Raw genomic sequence first — 21,704 nt, forward strand, 5'->3', positions numbered from 1 at the left:
AATACTTTCTGTAACATGAAGTGTTGCATTGCGTTTCATAGTTAACATGAAATTTGACTCCTCTGTACCTCTAATGAAGGTGTACAATTTTAAAATTAAGATTACTCTGCATGATCTTGACTACTGGTGTCGTGTACAGAAGACTCTCCCTTTCACCACAACTAATGTATTGAGAATTAAAGCATGCGGTACAAAAAGTGCTCACAGGAACTTCAGTTAAGGAAAACTTGCCACTTAGGCATGATTTAAAGACAAGTCAAGTGACAGTGAACCCCATACTCCCTTGGCGAAGCAACACTTTTTTTTTTTTACTGCAAAGTAAACAAATTTCTTATAATCTTTACTAAGGATGGAAAGTACTACAGTAGGTGTTTCTAATGCTGTTCCATGGCAACAGATAGTATAATAGTAGTGCGATACCATAAATCCTTTCATATGTAAAGTAAAGCTGTCCCACTACACGCCATGTAGACGCTTGGGGGGAGTGGAGGTATAGCTCCTACTCATTCTAGACCTCGACACTAGATGGGGGTGAGTGGTCAACACTACGCCCCGGCCGGCTTTACCCCCGGGAAAGGACCTCGGTACCCATTGGATAGGAGGCTGGGTGGGCCCCAGAGCCGGTCTGGACGCAGAGGCTAGAGGAAACATTCTCTTCCCCCCGTCGGGGATCGAACCTCGGTCGTCCAGTCTGTAGCCAGTCACTATGCTGACTTGGCTACGCCGGCTCTTAAATCCTTTCATACTTTTTATAAACTGTTCAGTCGGGGAGTAAAAGAGAATGTTTATTTATAATATTGTCACCAGTGAGCTATTATTTCAGAATAATTTATTTTAAGAAAAAGCATTTTTGTTAGTTGTTAATGAAGATAGCTATTAAATTTTAAATGATTTAAGTAATTTTCAGCTGTTTTTTACCTCTTCAACTTGTTCCTTGTGAGAACACGAGTGGTAAATGGTGAATATTTGCAAAATCCTTCTCTCTTGACATTTAAGTACTCTTTTGAGCTTTGAAATTGCTCCATACTAAAAGACATTTCTTGTATTATTGTGTTTTGATCGCCAGAGTTCACAAAAACAGTTTTCAACATATTTTAAGATGCATGTGACTGCTTCTAGTTTCTTTTAAAGAAGAATTTCACATTTTTACTTACTAAGTTGAACTCTTAGAGAAGAACTCATTTCTTCTGTAGTCTATTCAGGTTTATGTAGCTTCAAACTGAAAGAATTAAAAAAATTAATTAAATGCATTTTAAAATCCTTCAGATTGTTGAAATTTGAATGTTGCAGTTTCTGTGCAGTGCAAAGCTGTTATTCCCATCATTAGTATAATATGAAATGGAAATTAGGTTTTAAAACGTCTAGATCATTACAGCGTTTGAATTGTCTTTGAACCATGCATTTAGAGACAACAATCTACCTTGAGGATAAAGCAAACCAGTGGAAGTGAGAATTATAAAAACTACTTAAATATAGAAACAGAAAGTCGTTCAAGGACTAAACAGATTGAGGAGAAGGTGCAACTAACCGCTACTCTAAGAAAATAACAGGCACAAAAGTTAGAGTTGAAGTTTAAACACTGGAAAAAAAAAGTGGTTTTATTGTACAGAATTTCTAAGTTTCCACAATAAAAGAAATAAAAGTGAAAATACAGAGACAGGTTATAATTCAGTTGTCAGAAGAAATGTGATAGATTGCAGGAAGACCCTTTATCCATGGATAATATCCATACAGGGGTAGCAAATGTCCGAAGGCTTCTAAATCACTACAAAGAACTGTCGTGTATAGTGGTCGCAGTATTTTTTTTGCCGGTGGAATATTCAAGGGGAAGGCTAGGAGCGAGTCACTTGTGCGATAGTATAATGCTGACTGCACCGAGGAGCTGAACGCCCAAACAAAAGAAATACACTGACCGTGCCACATCAAGTACACAGAGTAGGTCCGTCCGCCAGCTCCGCCGGCCAAAAACTACTGCGCCGACTATACATACATACGTAAATCTGTTAGGCGTGGTGTCTTTGTGGCAACGAAGTTTAGATCAGAGCGCACGTCTGCAGAAGTAAGAAACGGACTTGTGGATGCACTGGTCCGTTCTTAAACGGCTTCCACTCAGAATGCTGATGTAAAGTGTAGCGTAATAACAGAAAGCAGCTTGAAGAAGTTAATGGAAATAAAATTATGATCACTTGTTCTAGTTAAATATGTTCCCTTTTTTTTTAAATCAGTGTTTATATATTTTTTGCATTGTTTTGAGACATGCAAATGTTTTGAGACTAGATGCTAAAGAAAATGTAATGATGATGAATAATGACTTTGTTTGTTTATGTAGCATTCTTCTTATTAAAATTTCATGTAATTCCAAGAAATTTTATCACAGACTGAGGAGTGTTAGATTACCAAAGCTAATTTGATAATCAGATATCAAAATGTGTTGTAATTATATGAAATATCTTGAATTTCATTATTTCAGAAGTTTATAGGCTTTAGAACTTCAATATAGGCACAAATCAGTAGTAAATGGACTGTGAAATGTTCACAAAGTGATTTGTACAAAGAGTGACTTTGTTGTTGTTGTTATTTCTGGTGATCTTGAAGGTATTGTCTGTGCTTTCACGTGTCTGAGATTCGAGACATTTCTTATAACTGAATTTCATATGCAGAAACGAGGTTTCCAGAGGTGGGAATGGGTTATTGTTTCTTAGCTATGCGAACTCCGCTGAATGTTGAGACAGGTGCCGTTTCACTTTCTGGGCTCAAATCTCCATCTTCAAGCCAGATTGCTGCTTGATCTCCAACCTCCATGTTCAACAGAACAACATTAGAACCTCCACCACCAGCTGTTGATACAACTGTTGTCCAGACTTTGCTATTTGCGTCTTTCTTCTTCAGTACAAATCTGTGGACAAAACAAAAAAGAAAAATACTGAGGTGCTGAAATTGTACATGTGATTACATCTTGACTAACTTGAGAAACTGACGGTCGCTCAGCTCTTCAAGAAATTCCTCACCTTTTATGAAACGTGAAGTTTTATTACTGTGTTTATAGAACCCCATCACTGGTCCAGATTAATCTGTTCCACATCCTCCAAACATTTTCCCTTAAGATCAATTTTAATATTATCTTCTTATATAAACGAAGATATTCCAGGCTTTCCAACTAAAATTATGTATTCATTTCTTATCTCCCCCACCCATTCCATCCTCCATCATAAATTTCACCTGATTCGACATTTATTTAATGCCATTTCAAAAAAATATAAAGCAAATCAGCAATACTGAGCTATCCGGGCTCAGTTGTAATATTAACAGAATGTAATGAATGATGCTCGTAGCTAACCTTGTCGCTGCCGTCTTGCCACTTCCAGCGAAAGCGAACTGGTACAGTCCGGGACAGAAACAAGTAAACTCCCCAGAATCACGACCCCAGCCGACACCCTTGTCAATCAGTGCTTTGCGGAACCCCAGCTTTCCGTTTTCCTCCTTGGTAGGGGCGATCGCCCCAGCACTGGAAAACGCCACTGCTCCGTTACAGTCGTGTAGGTTCGTAGCGTATTTGCGAGCTCCGACGACGCCTTCCGGAAGATCCGGTACTGCTGCACTGCACAGCGACGCTGCAGCCATGATGAGATGGAGTCCCACGACGACGGGGGCCCTCATCCTGAAACACCACATTCGCCTCCCGATAGAGTAATTTTACCCTGAAAACGCGAATAATGAGGGATTTAGACGGAATTTGGAAGGTCTTAAAGAAGTCGGGCGCGGTCTAGATTGAATTGACTCAGAATAGGGTCCAGTGGCGGGCACTTGTGAACATGGTAATACGCGTTAGAGTTATGTAAAAAGCGTGATGGTTCTTGAAAAGTTGACCGACTGTCAGCTTGTCAAAAAGGACAGTGCTCTCCGTGGGGTTAGTTATATCAGAGGTATTCAACCTTTTTTGTTCGCGTACCCCCAGATATAATTTCTCTTCAACTTTGCACCCCCAAAGTTGTTGGTGTATAATTCAAGTTATATATAGTATATAATCTACATCTAAAATAAATTAAATATATTACATTACTGATTATTTAGTGTTTATCGTAAAATAATATATTTTTTTAAATTTTAAGTACCTCCTAAGATGTCTTTGCGTACCCCCGGGGGTACGCGTACCCCAGGTTGAATACCACTGAGTTATATCATCCACCGTGGACTGTCTTGTATACGAATTACTGACGTTGAAAGAAGATGATTGTAAAAAAATGTTATAGAAAGATTTTGTATGGCTGTTGTACACTTAACTGACTTTTGTTAGTTAAATAGCTGGTACGTTCAGTGCCGGAGTCTCCCATCACCATCACTTCCGTACCTTTGTAATTGTCTGCAACTTTCACGTTGCACAAGATAATAGCTTGAGGCTTAGGGGAACCTCTTATAAAAAAAACAATTGAATATCTCTACTTTGGCTGTTGAAGCGAAGACAGAGGACGAATGCACTCACCTCAGTGAACATTTCCAAGCAACGATTTTGAACTTTTTTTTTCATTTGACATGTCTGACAAACTCAATTCAGCTTCAGAAAATCTTGACTAATTGTATTTTTTTGTTTTCAGCGCGTGCCACCAACGTCGAGAAACGGAAAGAAAAGTAAGTGAAAAGAACCACTTATAAAATACTCCTATTATCCGTAAATTGAATAAGACTTAGACAGAACGCAGTGAGAATGTAAGATTTGATGTTTTCGCGGCGAATACCATAAATCGGGTGTAGTCTTTCGGGTTGTGGCGCTATCTGGTTTTGTGGGTGGTTGAACAGCACTGAAGATGGAGGCGGTACTTTCCTCCGAAACGTCGGCAACCACCTACAACACTTCAAGTAGTGAGACGAGACCATTTCTTGTGTTTGTAATTTATCTCCTTTTGTTATATTTTATTACCATTTTCATAATGAAGATTTGAGTTAGATGTACGATGTAGTGCAATGCAGATTGAAGCTTTTGTGTCTTCTGAACTGAACGTATCTTGCTGAAGACTCGAAAATAGCTCTTGAGCCAACGCAGTAGCCTACAGACATAGACTCACTCAGCAGCATTGAGTAATAACAGACTGGAAACCATGGTTACAAAATACTTTATAGTTTCGTGTCCCTTTCAAGGACCTTTTAAAGACTTTTCAAGGAAACGTCAACTTTTGTAGCTGTTACGGGATCTAATATGTAGGTGAACGTTCACAATTTTTACTGATCTTTAAAGAGATCAATGCCCTCCAGAACCTGATCGGAGACCACACACAACTCAGGTGATCCAAGTCAGACAGTGGAGTCCTATGGATGTTGAATGCTTTCTTGTCTGCTGACTATAAACGTTAAGACTAAAATATTCAAAACTATGGCTTTGCTTGTTGTTTTGTATGGGTACGAAACTTTGTCTTTTATACTAAGTGACGAACAGAGATTGATGGTGTTTGAGAACAGGATGCTGGACCCAAGAGGGTTAAATTGACATAATTACGAAGAAAACTCCATAATGATGAGCTGAATAATTTATACTCTTCACCAATTATTATTATAATTATATCAAAGGAGGATAAGATCGGCCGGGTTATGTAGCACGCATGTGGAGATGAGAAATTGCTGTTTCACACACATTCTGTGGTCTGAAATATGGCGCCCTGAATTGTTATAGACCCAGTAAGTGTTCGGTAATATTATTGGTTAATAATATTTGACTCCTTCGATATTGTTGTCGCTGCTGTCAATTGGACACCCCGTCCATCGTGCTTGAGAAGGCAGAAACCGCAGGGATACCAACCTACGCACGTAGTATGTAGGAACGCATTTTAGCGTGTGCGAACAAGTGCCCAGACCTACGCAGTTGACACGTACTCTGGGGTGAAGAACAGATCGTCTGCTGTTATTATTCACTGGCAGGTATCTAAGGAAGGAGATGAATCACGTCAGAGTCATTGCCCTTGCTTTACCTCAGTTTCTTCCATCCACGCAAAATTCATTACGCCCTGTCATTATCGAATATCAAATGAACATGAAGCGGGAAGTTAATTTTGTGTGTCCTTATCATGAGCCGTATGAATCCAGTACACACGCACCCACGTCGTATTTTCTAAGCTCCATCTTAATGTTATCCTCTCAAGCTCCATCTTAATGTTATCCTCTCAAGCTCCATCTTAATGTTATCCTCTCAAGCTCCATCTTAATGTGATCCTCTCAAGCTCCATCTTAATGTGATCCTCTCAAGCTCCATCTTAATGTTATCCTCTCAAGCTCCATCTTAATGTTATCCTCTCAAGCTCCATCTTAATGTGATCCTCTCAAGCTCCATCTTAATGTTATCCTCTCAAGCTCCATCTTAATGTTATCCTCTCAAGCTCCATCTTAATGTTATCCTCTCAAGCTCCATCTTAATGTGATCCTCTCAAGCTCCATCTTAATGTTATCCTCTCAAGCTCCATCTTAATGTTATCCTCTCAAGCTCCATCTTAATGTTATCCTCTCAAGCTCCATCTTAATGTGATCCTCTCAAGCTCCATCTTAATGTTATCCTCTCAAGCTCCATCTTAATGTTGTCCTCTCAAGCTCCATCTTAATGTTATCCTCTCAAGCTCCATCTTAATGTGATCCTCTCAAGCTCCATCTTAATGTTATCCTCTCAAGCTCCATCTTAATGTTATCCTCTCAAGCTCCATCTTAATGTTATCCTCTCAAGCTCCATCTTAATGTTATCCTCTCGTCTACCAGTGGGCTTACAGAGCGGTCTGTATCCTCTTGATATTTTGACTAAAATTCTTTGTTAATTTGTCAGATTTTCCATGCGTGCTACATGTCCGTACCCGTCTCATCCTTGTTTGATTCGATCGCTGTAATGATATTTGGTGAAAATTACAATCAGTGAAACTTCTGAATGCGTAATTCTCTCCGGTCTCCTGTTATTTCCTGTCTTCTGTTTGTTTTGATATTCCCGTTTGATTCGTATGTTTTACATTTCCAAGGCCTTTTCGCCAAAATAGTCCCGGATGCTTCCTTCACAATTAGAATTAATTTACATCTTAGGTCACAGGTAGAGATCACTGATGAAGAAAGAGGCTGATGTTGACGTGGACATAAGAAGATGTTTATGAATTCATTTGATTATCGTATCTGCATCAGAAGGCGTTAAAATCACGTGGGTGCTCACCTTCGCAGGTCGTATACGTCTCTGTTGTTAACTGGCGACTGTTTCGAAATTTTGACGTCGATGTTTTCATTTAAACTTTGACATATTGCGTAATTGCGAGGAAATTTAACGATAGGTGAAGGAGTTGACTTTGTTCTCAACTTGAGACGTGTGAATTTATGTCTCCTCTTGAACTTCCTACGTGCGAGTGGAGAAATACTGGACACTTCGGGCGTAAGGTGGATCCGACTTTAATAGAGCTGAGCGCGTTTTGGAGCAGAATCAGCCCACTCGGAAGTGATGAACCAGCTCTTGATCATTTAAAGGTTGTTGACCTGTTTGAAAGCTAATCTGAGGCCACCCACTTAAAATCAACACGAAATTCATAAACATTTTTTTTAATCCTTCATTTGCAAGTGATATTCGTGTTTTTAATATTCTTTCTTGGGAGCCCAGGGTTCACAGGCATACTAAACAGCAGGTAACGTAACTGACAAATAGCCCGTTTTTTGTAACACTGGAGTGTCCACACGAGGAGTATGTTCACTTTATTTTAAACGCTGTTTTGACGTAAATACGTCTATATTTTCGGGTCAGTGTCATTCGGCAAAAAGTGTAACGAACAAGTGTAACTGCATTGTTATGTTACCTTGGAAACGTCATCTGTTTACTCAGCATTGTTGTTACCTTACATTACCTTACATTACATTACATTCAGCTACCACAGACCCATCTTAAGCGTAACTAATTCAAGTTAAATAAGCAAAGTCTTAATCAAACTTTACTCAATTGTAAAGCGGATATAAAGGAAATATTTAGAATAAAACCAATATATAAACTTCCTTTCCGTATAGACGTATTTACGTCTAATTCTCCGGAACCGTGGTTCCACTATCACTTTTTTTCCTCGCTTGTATTTGATGTCGGCGGCGTGTGGCTACATGTGGGACACGCCCCGCCCTTGACACGCGGTTTCGTATATAATTATTGCGTCCAGTTTTCTCTGTTGTCTCAGGTTTGTGACCTTGTCTAAACTTTTTGGCACGGTCTGTCGCTTTAGATTCCGCCCCTTGTAGGGTAGGCAGCGTGACGAGCATAAGGATAAGTACTACGCCAGACGTAAGGTTTGTAGCGTTTTCTTCACGGTTCAAACAACTTCCTTACAAACAAGCGATATTTGTGTTCCAGTTGAACGACTTTCGTTTATTGTATTGGTTATGTAAGCTATGTAGGAAGGTGAAATACAGGGCATTATTAAAGTTACTCCTGTCACATGTTTATTCTGTAATGTTTCTATGTGATGAACATTTCATATTAAATTCTGTTATCGCAATCCTGATTTATAGCCACGGAGGTCTAGCGGTTAGAACGCTGGCCTTGTAATCCTGGGGTCCCGGGTTCGATTCCCGGCGGTGCCCGAATTTATAACTTGTGTTGGGCAAGGCCGTGGTCTAGGCAACACGGAGTTTTCCTCCGTGGCATCCCAACAATTACTCCATTCACACACACAGAAGAAGGCAATGGCAAACCACTTCTGGATCATCTGCCAAGAACGTATATGAACAGGTCCCAGTCTGAGAAAAGGATGGAAGGATCCTGTTCATATGGACCTGTCGTCAGACAGAACACTACAAATAAAATAAATAAATAATCCTGATTTGGGTTTGAAGTTTTGTAGTGATGCGTTGTAACATAGTTTTATTACTCTTATTTGCATTTTCCGAAAACCTCAGTAGCCGATGTGGAATCTCTAAACAACTTGCGGTTCTATTAGAATTTTGAAAATCTGGTAATTAAATCTTGGGCGTGGCTGTAAATAGAGTTGTGTCGCTTTACTTTGAACGCCACTGGAAAAATCCGTATAAATGACGGAGTTGGCAATTCGTGGACCTTAATTATTACAACTCGCTTTTTATAATTTATGGAAATCATAAACACATTATGTGGGTAAAAGACACCGGTATTGGTTGTTACAGTAGGTGGTACGTATAGTTACCATTTGACTTTAAAAGGGTAACGCGGATGTATTTTGTGCATTGTATGAAAATAGGAATGTTTTGTATCGGGATATTTTGCGCTGAGAAAAATTGCAACCCTGCCTTCCAGATTAAAAAGGTTGACAGAATAACTGTTTGGTACCATTCGTCCTTGGAATATGAAACAAGTTATTTTTGGTTTATTTGATGGCGCTTCTGGCAACTTCTTTGTTTTTAAAGTTCGCGTTTAAGATCCGTGTATGGTAACATCGGTTTTTTTTATAAATTATATGCGATGTTGTTATGATAATGAGGCGAATCCATGCTCAGTAGTTCCATGTCGCGGACTGCCTCGGCAGTTATTGGAAAGTTTGTTGCTGAAGTGTTGAAAGTCGACGTGATTTCTAGCTCGATGTGTTTTTGTTTTCAAGAGAATAAGAACAAAAAATATTCAGTTCGTGACAGTACGTGAACTTAGTAGAGACAAATACAAACGAAGAAATCTCACGTGATCTGCGTTGAAAGTAGTCGGGGTCCGCCATCGACGTGAATTTATTTACAGCGCATGTCCGTATAACGCGGTCTCGAAGTATTTATGTAGTCATTTCACTGTTTATTACTACTTTCAATATAATCAGTGACAATACAAGAAAAATGCAACGTTTGGTGGGGAATTCTGTATGAAAACTGAAAAAAGTTTACGTTTTTTGACTGCAGGAAATATATTTTATTTGATGTCTGCATTAACTGATGAATCATTGCTACTTGATACGTGAAAGTTGTACTGTTACACGCTATAAGAACATCTATAAACGTTGCAGATAATTTCTTTTTACGCCATGGGTTACTGCGTTGTGTTGAGTTGAACGTAACAAAAACCTGTAAAAGTTTCTCGCGATCTAATTATAATGATTCATCGCGGTGTCACCAGGTGATAAAATACAGAAAGATGAGATAATACATGTAGCACGCATGGGGAAGTGAGATTGCAGAAAAATTATAGCTTTGTTCTTACGATAATACTAAAATGGATCTTTAAGAACGTGTGAGAATGTGGAATAGTCCAGTTGCGGGCTTTTGTTAACACGGTAATGAATCTTGGTCTTCCGTAAGCCTTCGCCCCATGTGTGCATGTAATACTTCAATGCTGGCGATGTTAATGACGAGGGACTTTGTTATGATTTGTAAAATTTGATTCCGTGGATAAATTAGAATATTTAAGAATGTAAATTGAATAGGCTGTAATTTAGCCCACATATTTTGACAGATGAGTGACACAACCCACCGGAAGTAGTGACGCCATTTGGGTCTGCAAGGCAGGTCTGTGTTTTTGCAGACCTGAGTCGCCTGTACCTGGTTTGGCCGCAGGTAAAAGCCGGTTTGACGTGAATCAGTACAAGAGTTACTTGCACCCATCGCGGCCAGACGACTCAACTGGCCCATATTAGGAAATGAACGCGGGGTTCGGCAGAGAGTATGCTTCTTGTCATTAATTTCTCTTTCTACGAATACTTGTCTTGCAGACATTAATTCTAACGGTGTATTACAAGCACAATAAAGCTTCTAGCAGACGAAACGCGTTTGTTGCATGCATAATCTTATATGGTACTGGAGATTCTCTGCGTAATTAATGTTGTACAGAACAGCGTGGGATTATGGGAAAGTTATTTTATGGAGAGGGGAAATAATAGATTGTACACGTACCATGTACATTTAACGATTATATGACTGTGAAGTAACGTCATAACCCTGGAGACAGGGCCATTTAAGATCTCTTAGTGGCCATCTTAACATTATCATTTCTAATTCACAAGATAAACAGTAACAATACGTGGATTTCCTCTGTCACTTAATCGATGTCCTCTTGAGTGACCAGCTGTTTTAATAATTCCTTTTAGAATTAATTGCTGAGTACTGAGTAGTCTTTTCTTGCGGGTAAAGCACGGCCGGAGCGTGACGCTCATCATTCACTCCATCCACTGCCGAGGAGTGACCCCCCCCCCCCCCCAAAGTGCCGTCATTGCGTATAGCGGGGCAGATTTTCTTACGTTTTAATGATTTGGTGAATCATCGCTACATTTGTACGTCTCTCTCCAGTAGCCTTGAAGTCAGAAGGCGTAACTGAATGCAAGGAAGGATGTGCCTTCGTACTGTCGTTATTTATATTTTTATTACGTGAAGAAAAGATTTTTTGCAAGGATTTTTTGTTGTTAATCCTTAGTTCATCAAACGACCACGTGCTGCCACGGTGGTGAATAATTGAAATTTGGTTAACGGGCGGTGAGAGTTTCTAAATGAAAAAAGCGTTTATTTTTTGAATATTAATTTAATTTTTACCGGGACGATTGAAACATTTCCTAAGGCGGTATTGTGCGTTGTTGCACTGACAGGTATTACTTATATGTGATTAGTGTAGCCATCAGTTTTGGTATAATTATAACCTGGTAAGAGCCTGTTTTGTTTATGAGAAGACTGCAGAATGTATTTAAACAGATCACTGCAGGGGGGCGAAGGGGGCATGAAGGAAACAGTGCGGAAGTGAAAGGCAGCGAGGTGATTGTGTGCACAAAACACGAGCACTGTGTGCGCAATGAGCCGAACACCTGTCATTTATGGCCGCCACACCCAGCGAAAGCGCCTTGGTTCTCTTAATAAACTGTTCTTAAATAATGAATTTATTATTTTAATTCTGAAAATTTTACATTTCTCCTGATCCCTGATCTATTATGGCCGTCGCGCTGCTAAGTGATTGCATTAGGAATTAAATGGTTTCCAGGTAACGAAACCTATGGATTTACGTCGCTTTTGCGTTATGAACTTTCACACTACGAAACGACGTTTCGAAGTCGTCGATGTTGGGTCTTCTGGGTTGTGACACCGTGCGTACTTGTATGTACTGTTTTCGGAGAAACATGCTGTCTGCATCTTCACGGTGTTACAGCTCAGAAGACGAGCATCAACATATTCACTGCCGTGAAAACATAGAATTTCACGCTGTTTCATAGTCATTCTAAGTGACCACCGAAATTTAATGATATTTAGTGTCTTGGAAAGCATATCCGATGATGAAGTGAATTTTAAATTCAAATCACGTATTGGCAGTGATAATAGACTAGTTTGAGAAGGTACAATATACATGATTCACATTTAACCTACAAATCAATTTCTTTAAATACTCATCCGTTCTTATTCTCGCCGCATCACGAGACAGATTGCCCTGGATGTGCAGTGGCGTATCTACTGAGTGTATCCGTTATCCCATTTCTTTGTTTTCTTACAATGTTGTCGATGAGACATCAAAAGACAGTTCTAATTTCGTAGAGATGACATACATTTTTTGTTTAGAAACTTCTGTTAAGATGAACAGACATAGTAATAGAATTCTAGCAGCGAAAATTAAAAAAAAGATACGAGAGGAAATTAATAGTTTATATGAGGACGGAGCGAAATACGTGGGCCTATTCTGTAACTGTTAGAAGAGGTGAGTTGTTCGCTCCCCTTCGTATTGAGTAAGTCCCGTATTCATCCCCGGAATTATTTTTTGTGTTTTTTTTTTCGGGTCTCTTCAGACAATTTCCGGTATGTTTCCTTCAAATAGACGATGATTACACCCATGTTCTTTCCAATCCGTTAATCTTCGATAATTCTATCACTCATTCTGACGTACGTAAATAAACAATAAATAAATTAAAGAAAACAAAACTTTATGTACATAACCATTCACTTGCTTGGCTGTTTTAGGAAGGGATTACATCGTAGTTGTGTATTCTAGCACAGTCAGAGAGGCATTAAAAAGCCGATTCCATATATGGTAGCTTTGCCTACTTGCATGTACAATGGCGACCCGTTGCTATGGAGAGGGACTGGTTTTTTTGTTAGGCGGGATACGTCATGTTCTCAATTGTAACAATAACAGTACAACACCGCATCTGTTTTAAAACTACTTTCGTTTTCAAGAACCGTTAGGACTCTTCAGTTGATCGTGTGAATTTTGAACACGTCTTACGTTAACTTAATTTCACTTGTAAGTTACTTAGCTCAGACTCATTGTACTGTGCATGGAATACAATTACCTATGTATTAAACTTATCGTTATGTGAATAATATTTAAAGCGAAGCCATATGGATTAAATTGGTCGAGAATGTAGCACGAGATGTAATTTTAGTCAGAAAAACTGAACAAACTTCTTGAGGCACCATGTCGTCGTACATAGGATAATATTGAAGTGGATATAAAAGGAATATGATGTGATCGTGTTTAATGGATTTATCTGGGCCCAAGAGTGGTTGAGCACGGATTCGGATTCCTTAAACTGCGAGGAATTTCTGTTCAGTCCGAGTGACTCTAAGCGTCTTAAGATGGTCTTTGTTCCGTAGACTCGGTTTATATTGTCTGTTACGTTGGTAAATGATAATTACATCTGCAATTTGTCCTTCAGTGCTAGTATATTTCTGTTATTTGGTCTAGACTTGTGACCTTCGTGAATAGTAATTATGATTGCCTAAGGAAGTTACGGGTGACTAAGGAACCGAGATATATTTGCTGTAGTTATTCCATTCGTAAACAGTACACGAATGGAAGATGACGTATTTGGTTTGAAACGAGGAGAATTCTAGCGCCCTTCACGTATTGACAGCCGTGGTCCTATGCACAAAAGATTGCCCGGTAGTCTCCCAACGACCATCGTGCAAAGAGGATGGAATATCTCCAGACACAAAGACAAGTTACAATTTGTAAATATAATTAGTGATACATTTCGAAAGGCGTTTCTTCCCATTACTTTGAATTACGCACGATTTGTAGAAAGCTCATTAAATAAATACATAGAAGTAACCAACTTCGGTTAGCAAATTCCGTGTTTAGAAGCTACTAAGTAAGTAGTGCCTTAAATTAATCAATTCCTTTGATTTATGGAGCCTAAGGGTTCATTACCGCCACTGGCCCTTAGGCTGAGCATGACTTCGCGTGCAGACATTATGGTAATCGTTTTCGTACCGATAAAATTAAGAATTTACCCCTCTCGTAATTTTATAGATGTGATTTTTATTTCCTCACACACTGTAAGTCTTTTTCCGTAATGCCCTATGGATGGACAACGTGAGTGAAAGTTGCCGAGATACGATCACTGTTCTCGTGAATGTCACGGGGTTACTAAGGCAACCATATGCAGCTAACAGCATAACGCCTTTATGCAATTTCTGCTTCTTTGTGTTATTAACTGAACATGACTCGGTTCTTATGCTTCGTGGGCCAAGATGATGAATGTATTTTTAAAGGTTTTCTGTGCATACAACTCAATAGATCAGAGTCCGTGTCGAGAAGATATTATTCGCGTAACTGGTCACGAAATTCCTCGACTTTTATAGTAAACGAAGGTTCATTACCGTGTACACAAGAGCTCGCCACTTTTATGCAGATGAACCCAATCCAGACTCTCCAAGCATTTGCGCTTTCGATAAGAAAAATGTCATGGCCGTGTAAGTTTGTTTTAATCGCACGATATGGCATTTTTAAATAAGAGTTCGTCTTCAGTAATAAAAATATCAGACATGTTTTGAAAGCACGTTTCCATTCATAAACTCCACGGAGCAGAGTCGTTAGTGTGAAGCTAATAGTCGCTAAGATGGCCAAGTAATTCCGCGACTTTTACTGATTCTGAAGAGCCATATGTGAACGTACATGGAAATGTTATGTTTTCTATGTTTAGAATATTACATACAGAGAATATTCGTACTTTTTACAGATGGTGAAAGTGATTTCCATTCGTTTATACATGCAGTTTATGCTGGATGGGTGAGAGATGGTGCACATTCTCGAAAATTTGTGGTTGTGTTTTGTTTTGAAGTGGTCCTAGATACGGTAACGTCATCGCATTCTAGAACTGCATGAAAGAAAAATCTGACCCGTGTTTATATTGTGTTCTTTCTCTGTTCTGGGCAATAGAATCCTCAAGTACTCGTTCAAATCCTACTTGGACTGCATGTATTTATTTTCCGGGCTAGAAAAGTAATTGTCGGCATTTGTTTTTGCGCGTAGATTTAAATTCTGCGTTGGTCTGCGCATACATTCATTTAACGTGCATCATAATATATTTAATATTTACGACATGTAATTCTAGAGCCATAAATAATATAGTCTGAGCTGGTTCTGGTTGCGTCAGCTTGTGATTATGTTACTAGCAAATTGGGTCATTTCGAAATGAAAACTTTCAGAACGGATTTGTTTAGTACAGACGGCTATGTTTTAATGTTTCGTACATTGACTTGCACGCTATCTGTGTATTCATACGATCATAAACACGCATGTGGGCGTTTTACGTGAAGAATTGTCAAGAAACACGAGCAATACAAATTCGGTAATTTCGCTGACATTTTTACCGACCTTTGGTTTTTGGACACTGGTGATAGCACCGCGCCTTGGTTAAATATTAAGTATACTTAAAAGAATTACAAACAATCGTGGTCATTTATCCACGTAGACAATTAAAGCGCGAGGCGATTTTGGGATATCTTTTAAATTGACAATGAAATCTACGAAGTTTAATTCCTTGCTGAAATAATTTTGAAGTGCAGATATAAATTCTAAACAATATAAAATAACCATGTTTAATATACAGACCTTTTTATGAAACTGCGAGTTTAATTAAACTTTATTTTTTTACAAATAGTGTTTAGAAGTCTGCAGCTTTCAGCCACAAGGTTGGTCATGTTATGAAGGGAAGACCATTGGGGCGTGCAAAGGACCATGGACACAGCACATCGACTTCTACGGAGGTTACATAAGGAATTGATTTCATAACTGTAGTTTCTGGATATTTTTAGACCTTCGAATTTTGTTACGAAATTTATGCTGATATTTTAGAAGACTGGGAGTATTTTGCTTTAAAGCATGGCGGTCAGCCCACGCACGATGGAGATAGCTTTTATTCAGTTGTTCCTCGGACTTAAAGATGTGCGTTTACATTGTTAGGTTTTTGTTTATAATCAGAATCACTTATTCTCTAGGAAAATGCTGGAAAAGAATCTCATAATTATGTTATGACCGCGTGCTTCCACGTCATTTCCAATTCGTTATTCGCTAATCAGCGATGTATATTCTTAGCAGTTGAAAGCTTAGCTAAATAAAGACATTGACACAACCACCATAATGGTCGTGCATACATTGCTTGTATCATGAACCAGGTAGTACTGTAAACAGCTGTGCGTTGGATTAGAACGTAATTATCTCATTTCCTGTACATTTACATATTCTGTTGACTTGTAAATGACAGAAAAGAGAAGAATACTCTCTCATCTGATAGCTCTTTAAGCAGTGATCAACATTTTGACCTTCGTGTTGTTTTAAAAAGAGGTTAATTATGTCATTTCCGGTACGTTTTCCGCTCTTGGAAGATTTTGACTCTCGATCAGCTCTGTCTGTAGATATAAAGCGGTGACCTCACAAGGAGCTGCTAGGCTGATTCTAATTGTGCTTTATAATGGTTTAGAATCACCAGTAAGTGGAATAATTTGCTTGCAAAAAAAGTCTAGGAGAATGGTATAAGCAGATTATGAAAGGATAAGGGAGGAAGATACACCAAATCTCAGTCGAGAAACGTCAAGGCAAGACTGTTTGAGAGACCTGGGCGTAAACAGGGTAGTATTAAAAGTTAATTATCATTTATTTTCTTTCTACGAAGAATCTGAGAAAATTTCAAATGTGAACTCTATAGAAATATGTGTACATTTAAATAAAATTTATGTTTGAGCTTGGCGATTTTGCTATTTCTGAATATGCAAACGATAACTTAAATTGGCTAGTAGTTATAAAAAATAGTGCTTGGAAGAGTTACCTGCCCCTTGGGTCCGACGGAAGAAAAATTTGGTTATCAAAATTTCAGATCCATCTTCACGATATAATTGAAGATCGTTTATTTTAGTAATAACCAACAAGACCACAGACTTCCGGTGTTCAGTTTTACATCCTTATTCCCTATTCCTTTAAGATGAATTTTAATATCGTACTCCATCTACGTCTAGGTCTTGCAAGTAGTCTCACTCCATCAGGTTTTCAGCCCGAAAACCTCAATGCATTTTTATCTTTGCCATGCGTGCTACATTCCTGATTGACTTTCTCTCCTCGATTGACCAGTTCGATAATATTTGTTGAAAAAAGTAGAAATTATGTGATATTTGAGGTTCTCACGGCAGCAAAGATGTCGATGTTGATACTCTGAAGATGGAGGAAATATGTTCTTCCGAAGCGTTGGTAAAGTTCACGCGGTTGAACAACTCAAAATACCAACATCGACAGTGCGTAAAACTCATCTTCAAGTACTGTTGTAAACTGACTGACTAATTCGACAATGCCAAGGTAAAGTCCGGGAAATGAAAAGCGGTTTACCGGAAGTCCGCTCAGAAATCAGGTTTGTTGAAATTTTTTCGAAGTTAAGAAAAAAGCAGTTTAGACATGAGCTGAAGGCCGAGGTGCTAGTTTTTGTAATGTTGACACGAAAAATGGAATCTAGGCCGTAAAGTAGCAATCTTACTTGGGGTGTAATTTTAGTACTCATACCCCTTTACCCTGGTACCCGCGAATTGTGGTAATTAAATTCCCTTCGGTACTTACGTGTGGGCTGGCTACTCCTGCCGCGAGATGATGTCCTCCTCAGCGGCGACGACGACGACTCTGAATCAGCTTGTCCTTGTATTGCAGTGCAACCTACCGGTGTCCCCAATGAGCACAAAGTTACGGAACGTCTCACTTTATATACAAAGTCCTCCTCCTCTGCAACCCCATGAGGGGGCCCCTCGCCGGCCGTTTTCGACAGCGGGGGGAGAGGGGACAACGCGTGCTGTGTCTGGCCTCCACCATGATAGACACCGATCTGTATTATCCCACACACAATTATCATTATTAAATTAATATTCTTCTAGTATAACTCGAAGGTTCAACACCGCTGGTACTAAAGGTCGCTGTTGGATACAGTCCTGAGCCGGTTCTATCCACGTCTTTCTCCGTCTTCCAAGTGTACGTTTTCCAAGACGTTTATCCACAGAAATCTTCAACTGTCCACATGTGTAGTTCATCCTGGACTCCAGGATTTCATTGACTTGAATCTTCTGATATACTTTATTATTGCCCACTTCACCTTGCTTAGACTAAGCTGTTTTACTTCAAAAAATTACAGGTTTTGAAAACAATTAAAGTTGACCTTGCACCTGAGTATGATGACGTGAAGACATAGGAAATGAAAGTGTAAAGGTGCCCCGATTCTTAACTATAACACTAGGTGAAGACGAATGCTTCATGTTCCGTCCTCTTTACCCCCGGAAACAGCTTCCTATAAACCATCAGGCCGAAGGATACGTCGTTCTCAGAATGAAATACGTTTAACCCAAATCAAATACTTTAACGTCTAGTTAAAGTATAGTATACCGAGTTTGAAGAAAATCAATCCAGTCGCTTGAGCTCTGTTACTTGTATGTTTGTATTTAATTACTTTTACTCGTGAAACATTGATGAACGGAGGTCTGTAGTTGATTCGTGTAAATGAGAGGCCCATTATCAGTTGCCTCGTTGGACAGAAACCACGAGTTTGTCGTTAGAAACAGCGTAAAAGTAAATCTAACAACTGATTGTTTCAGTGAGAGCATTTATACACACCATACTCTGTGTGGAAAGGTTGTATTGAACGAAGCTGATACCAACTTTCACCGGAAGGTCCACACAGTTTCACCTTTTGTGCAACTCGTGAACATTTTTTCCCCATAATTTTTGCATTAGTGGCCAAATTGCACGCAGGTAATGGCTGACGAAGTGGTGAGTTGTTAATTCCATTTAGTAATTATAACTAGATGAAAATTTATTATCGAATACGAGAAAGGAACTGGGGACTTTTATGGACATTTGAAGTGAACATATTACTGTGTTGTTCAATCAAGAGCGGCCGCGTAATTTTATGTATACATCTATGTAATTCATTTAAAATTTAAACTAATGAGTGTCACTTCTTGTTAAAAAGTTCCGATCGTGTCATATGGTATCTTGGTCTAATAAAATACAAGATGAATTGTGCTCTTGGGAATGTGAATGGTAAATGTATCTTGTGACGAAATTCCCATTTAGCGGTAGTGGATCATCATTCACTCCCACGTCATTTGGTTTTGTTTGTTCAATTTCAGCCACAGATATTGGTATTTCATGCCATGTAGTATTGTAGGTTATGGCAAATATTAGTCATGACATTTATTATTAAAGTTTTATTAGCACTAGTAGTTATATGAAAGTCATATTTTCTCAGTCCTTTTATATGAGTTTTAATAAAATTCTGAGAAGAATTGTACCGGTAATCAATGAAAAGAACTTGTTTAATATCTGGACGAAAAAAGGCCATAATCATAGGCAGATCGGATTAATAAATAATCCACTTAAAATTAGCTCGGATTTTCATGTAATAAAGTTGGAGAACACTAATATGACATTCTGTTGGTACATTTTTCCGGATAAAGGAACTAAATTGATTCTGGTTACATCTTAAATTTCGATTAATCAAAATATAGTGTGTTCTCTTAATTTAAATTAGGATTTGTCGCTTATCGGGATCAGTCAAACCAGAAAAAAAATTTCCCTGTTCCATTGTGTCGTATTCATGAAAACGTTTCAGGGCCATTCATGCTATTTGTGTAGAGTAATACTAATTTTCCTTGAAAACATCCCAGTATTATCTCTGACATTAATACTGTAAGACTGACCGCAACACCGATTCCCCATATGAAGAAAGAGAATTTGAATTCAAAAAGTGCAAAAACCCTCGCATTCCCGGTGTCCTGAAGGTTAGCTCTGCCCTCACGCAAAGCTTTCAGTTGCAGTCTGTAGCTGGCGTCCACGTCCCACTTCCTCACCAGACCCGCCTGACTCATCTTCCCTAGCAAGTTGTGGATCCTCGTGGCGTACGGAGAGCCCTTTGGGATCATGTACGAGACGAAATACTCCCTGGGACTCTCGCTGACGATGTGCAGCTTGTTGGGGAATTTGCCGAGGAACCACAGGGCCTCTCCCTTACTGGTCAGCATACAGGCGTTCCTGTAGTTTGCGATCTTGTGCAACAGAGCGTCTTCAGACACGTCCTGGTGCTGAAGTCTGTCGGCGAGGTTCCTCAAGGCCGGAGACTCGTTGAATGTGTCCAGAAGGTTGCGGTCCAGCGTGATGATGGGTAGTCCCGTCTTGTCAAGTTTCTGGAGAGTGTCGATGTCCGGCTGGAAGCGCGGGTGAGCGACCGTGTCGAGCAGAGAACTCTGGAAGAGACACATGACGACCAGGCTGAAGAAGAGACAGGATGCGATGAGCAGTCTCTGAGACAAGGCCGAGATCTTCGTGAGGAAACTGAGAGACATCGTGAGGAACACTGACATGGTGTCAACGGCGTTGGTGAGGAACGACACTTTCTCGCTCAGTCTTCTTAGAACGTACCACACTACCGTGGTGACCAACTATTCGGAACTATTACCACCAGCTGCTGTGTGTAGAAGGCGGGCATGGTGAACTCTATGTCTGCGTCGTAGTCCTTTATGTATCTTTCGTTGCCAGAGATGTCTACCCTTTTGTACACCAAGTCTCCCAGTGACCCCGTGAAACCTGATTCATTTTTGTAGCCTAATCCTTTCCCGTCCCGCGGTTGGCTGATGACTGGGGTGAAGTTCATATATGTGGCGAGGTTCCTCAACACCTCCCAGTCACGCCCTTCGTAAGAACACACGTTGATAGAGAAAGAATTTAATAAGCTGTCCTGAGGTTCGATGGCGACTGGGGCTAAGTTCATGTGTGTTTCTGGGTTCCTTGTTTCTTCCCAGTTACGCCCGTCGTGTGGGCATTTTTTAAGTGATCTACAGTTGAATACGGCGTTTGGAAACGAGTGAAGCATTGTGACCCTTACAGGATACCCTTTTAAATTCCATGTCCGCTCCAAGTAAGATCTATGTAACTCGGCCACCTCGTCTGGTGTCACATTAATAATTCCTGGCAACTTTTTTATATCAAAAGGGTCGTAAACCATTACGTCATTCTGCTTCTTGTGTGAGTCTAGATACTTCACAACGATAATTACGTTGAGAATCCGCTGTCGATTCCACAGGTCGGTGAAGAGTGTGGAACATTCCATTTGCTGGATTGCACTTGAATACCAACGTTCATGCAAAATAATGAGAACGAGGTAGTTGTCTTTCGGCGTCCATTTGTTTTGAGGGTATCTGTTGTCTGTTGTGTGTGATAAAGCATTCTGAGTGCTGTGTGATATAATCATATAAGAATGTGCCGATTCTACAGGATACTCACGAATTTGTGATGATAATGGTTGGTTTATAGTCGGTGCGTATCCACTGGATAATTTATCTTCTTGTTCAATTATTAATATCGCTATATTCAGTTTGCTGTGTATTAATCTAATCAATTCTAAAACTGTGTTGTTCCAAACAATATCATTGTAAGGTTCCACAATCACTGTGAGAATTCTTGTGGAGTTGAAGTGATACGAACAAGTGGACCAGAAATCTGGATCTTGGAGAAATTCTTCTGAGGTCTCTATGTTATGCAAGGAGCCGAT

At 39.5% G+C, this 21,704-nt stretch overlaps 3 protein-coding genes across 3 annotated transcripts in view; 1 reads left to right on the forward strand and 2 right to left on the reverse strand.

Annotated features, from left to right (window-relative positions):
- eIF2Bepsilon (eukaryotic translation initiation factor 2B subunit epsilon) overlaps nt 1–21,704 on the forward strand; it is a 50,375-nt gene that overhangs the window by 14,771 nt on the left and 13,900 nt on the right. The window contains exon 3 of the mRNA XM_022081306.2: nt 4,593–4,626. The gene's annotated coding sequence lies outside the window, so the exon portion shown is untranslated. The remainder of the gene's footprint in view (nt 1–4,592; nt 4,627–21,704) is intronic.
- On the reverse strand, nt 1,560–17,860 carry LOC147874984 (uncharacterized). The gene is made up of 3 exons (XM_087342535.1): nt 17,732–17,860; nt 3,338–3,658; nt 1,560–2,896 (listed from the first exon to the last, which is right to left on the reverse strand). Exons 2-3 carry the CDS (start codon nt 3,655–3,657, stop codon nt 2,689–2,691), a joined length of 528 nt encoding a protein of 175 aa, XP_087198661.1. The 5' UTR covers nt 3,658; nt 17,732–17,860; the 3' UTR covers nt 1,560–2,688.
- Nucleotides 19,704–21,158, reverse strand: LOC147874985 (uncharacterized). Its single transcript, XM_087359601.1, has 2 exons — nt 20,613–21,158; nt 19,704–20,550 (listed from the first exon to the last, which is right to left on the reverse strand). The coding sequence occupies exons 1-2, from the start codon at nt 21,156–21,158 to the stop codon at nt 19,753–19,755; spliced, it is 1,344 nt and encodes a 447-aa protein (XP_087215727.1). The 3' UTR covers nt 19,704–19,752.

This window comes from Zootermopsis nevadensis, unplaced genomic scaffold (genome assembly GCF_977971745.1).
Source record: "Zootermopsis nevadensis isolate Lab colony 2312 unplaced genomic scaffold, Znev_1.0 Znev_ptg000003l, whole genome shotgun sequence".
Taxonomy (NCBI): domain Eukaryota; kingdom Metazoa; phylum Arthropoda; class Insecta; order Blattodea; family Termopsidae; genus Zootermopsis; species Zootermopsis nevadensis.

Coding starts and splice junctions, on each gene's coding strand:
- LOC147874984 (XM_087342535.1), bottom strand. CDS start 3,657: ATGAGGGCCCCCGTCGTCGTGGGACTCCATCTCATCATGGCTGCAGCG. Junction 2,897..3,337: donor GGCAAGACGGCAGCGACAAG/GTTAGCTACGAG, acceptor TTTTGTCCACAG/ATTTGTACTGAAGAAGAAAG.
- LOC147874985 (XM_087359601.1), bottom strand. CDS start 21,158: ATGGTTTACGACCCTTTTGATATAAAAAAGTTGCCAGGAATTATTAAT. Junction 20,551..20,612: donor TCTACACACAGCAGCTGGTG/GTAATAGTTCCG, acceptor AGACTGAGCGAG/AAAGTGTCGTTCCTCACCAA.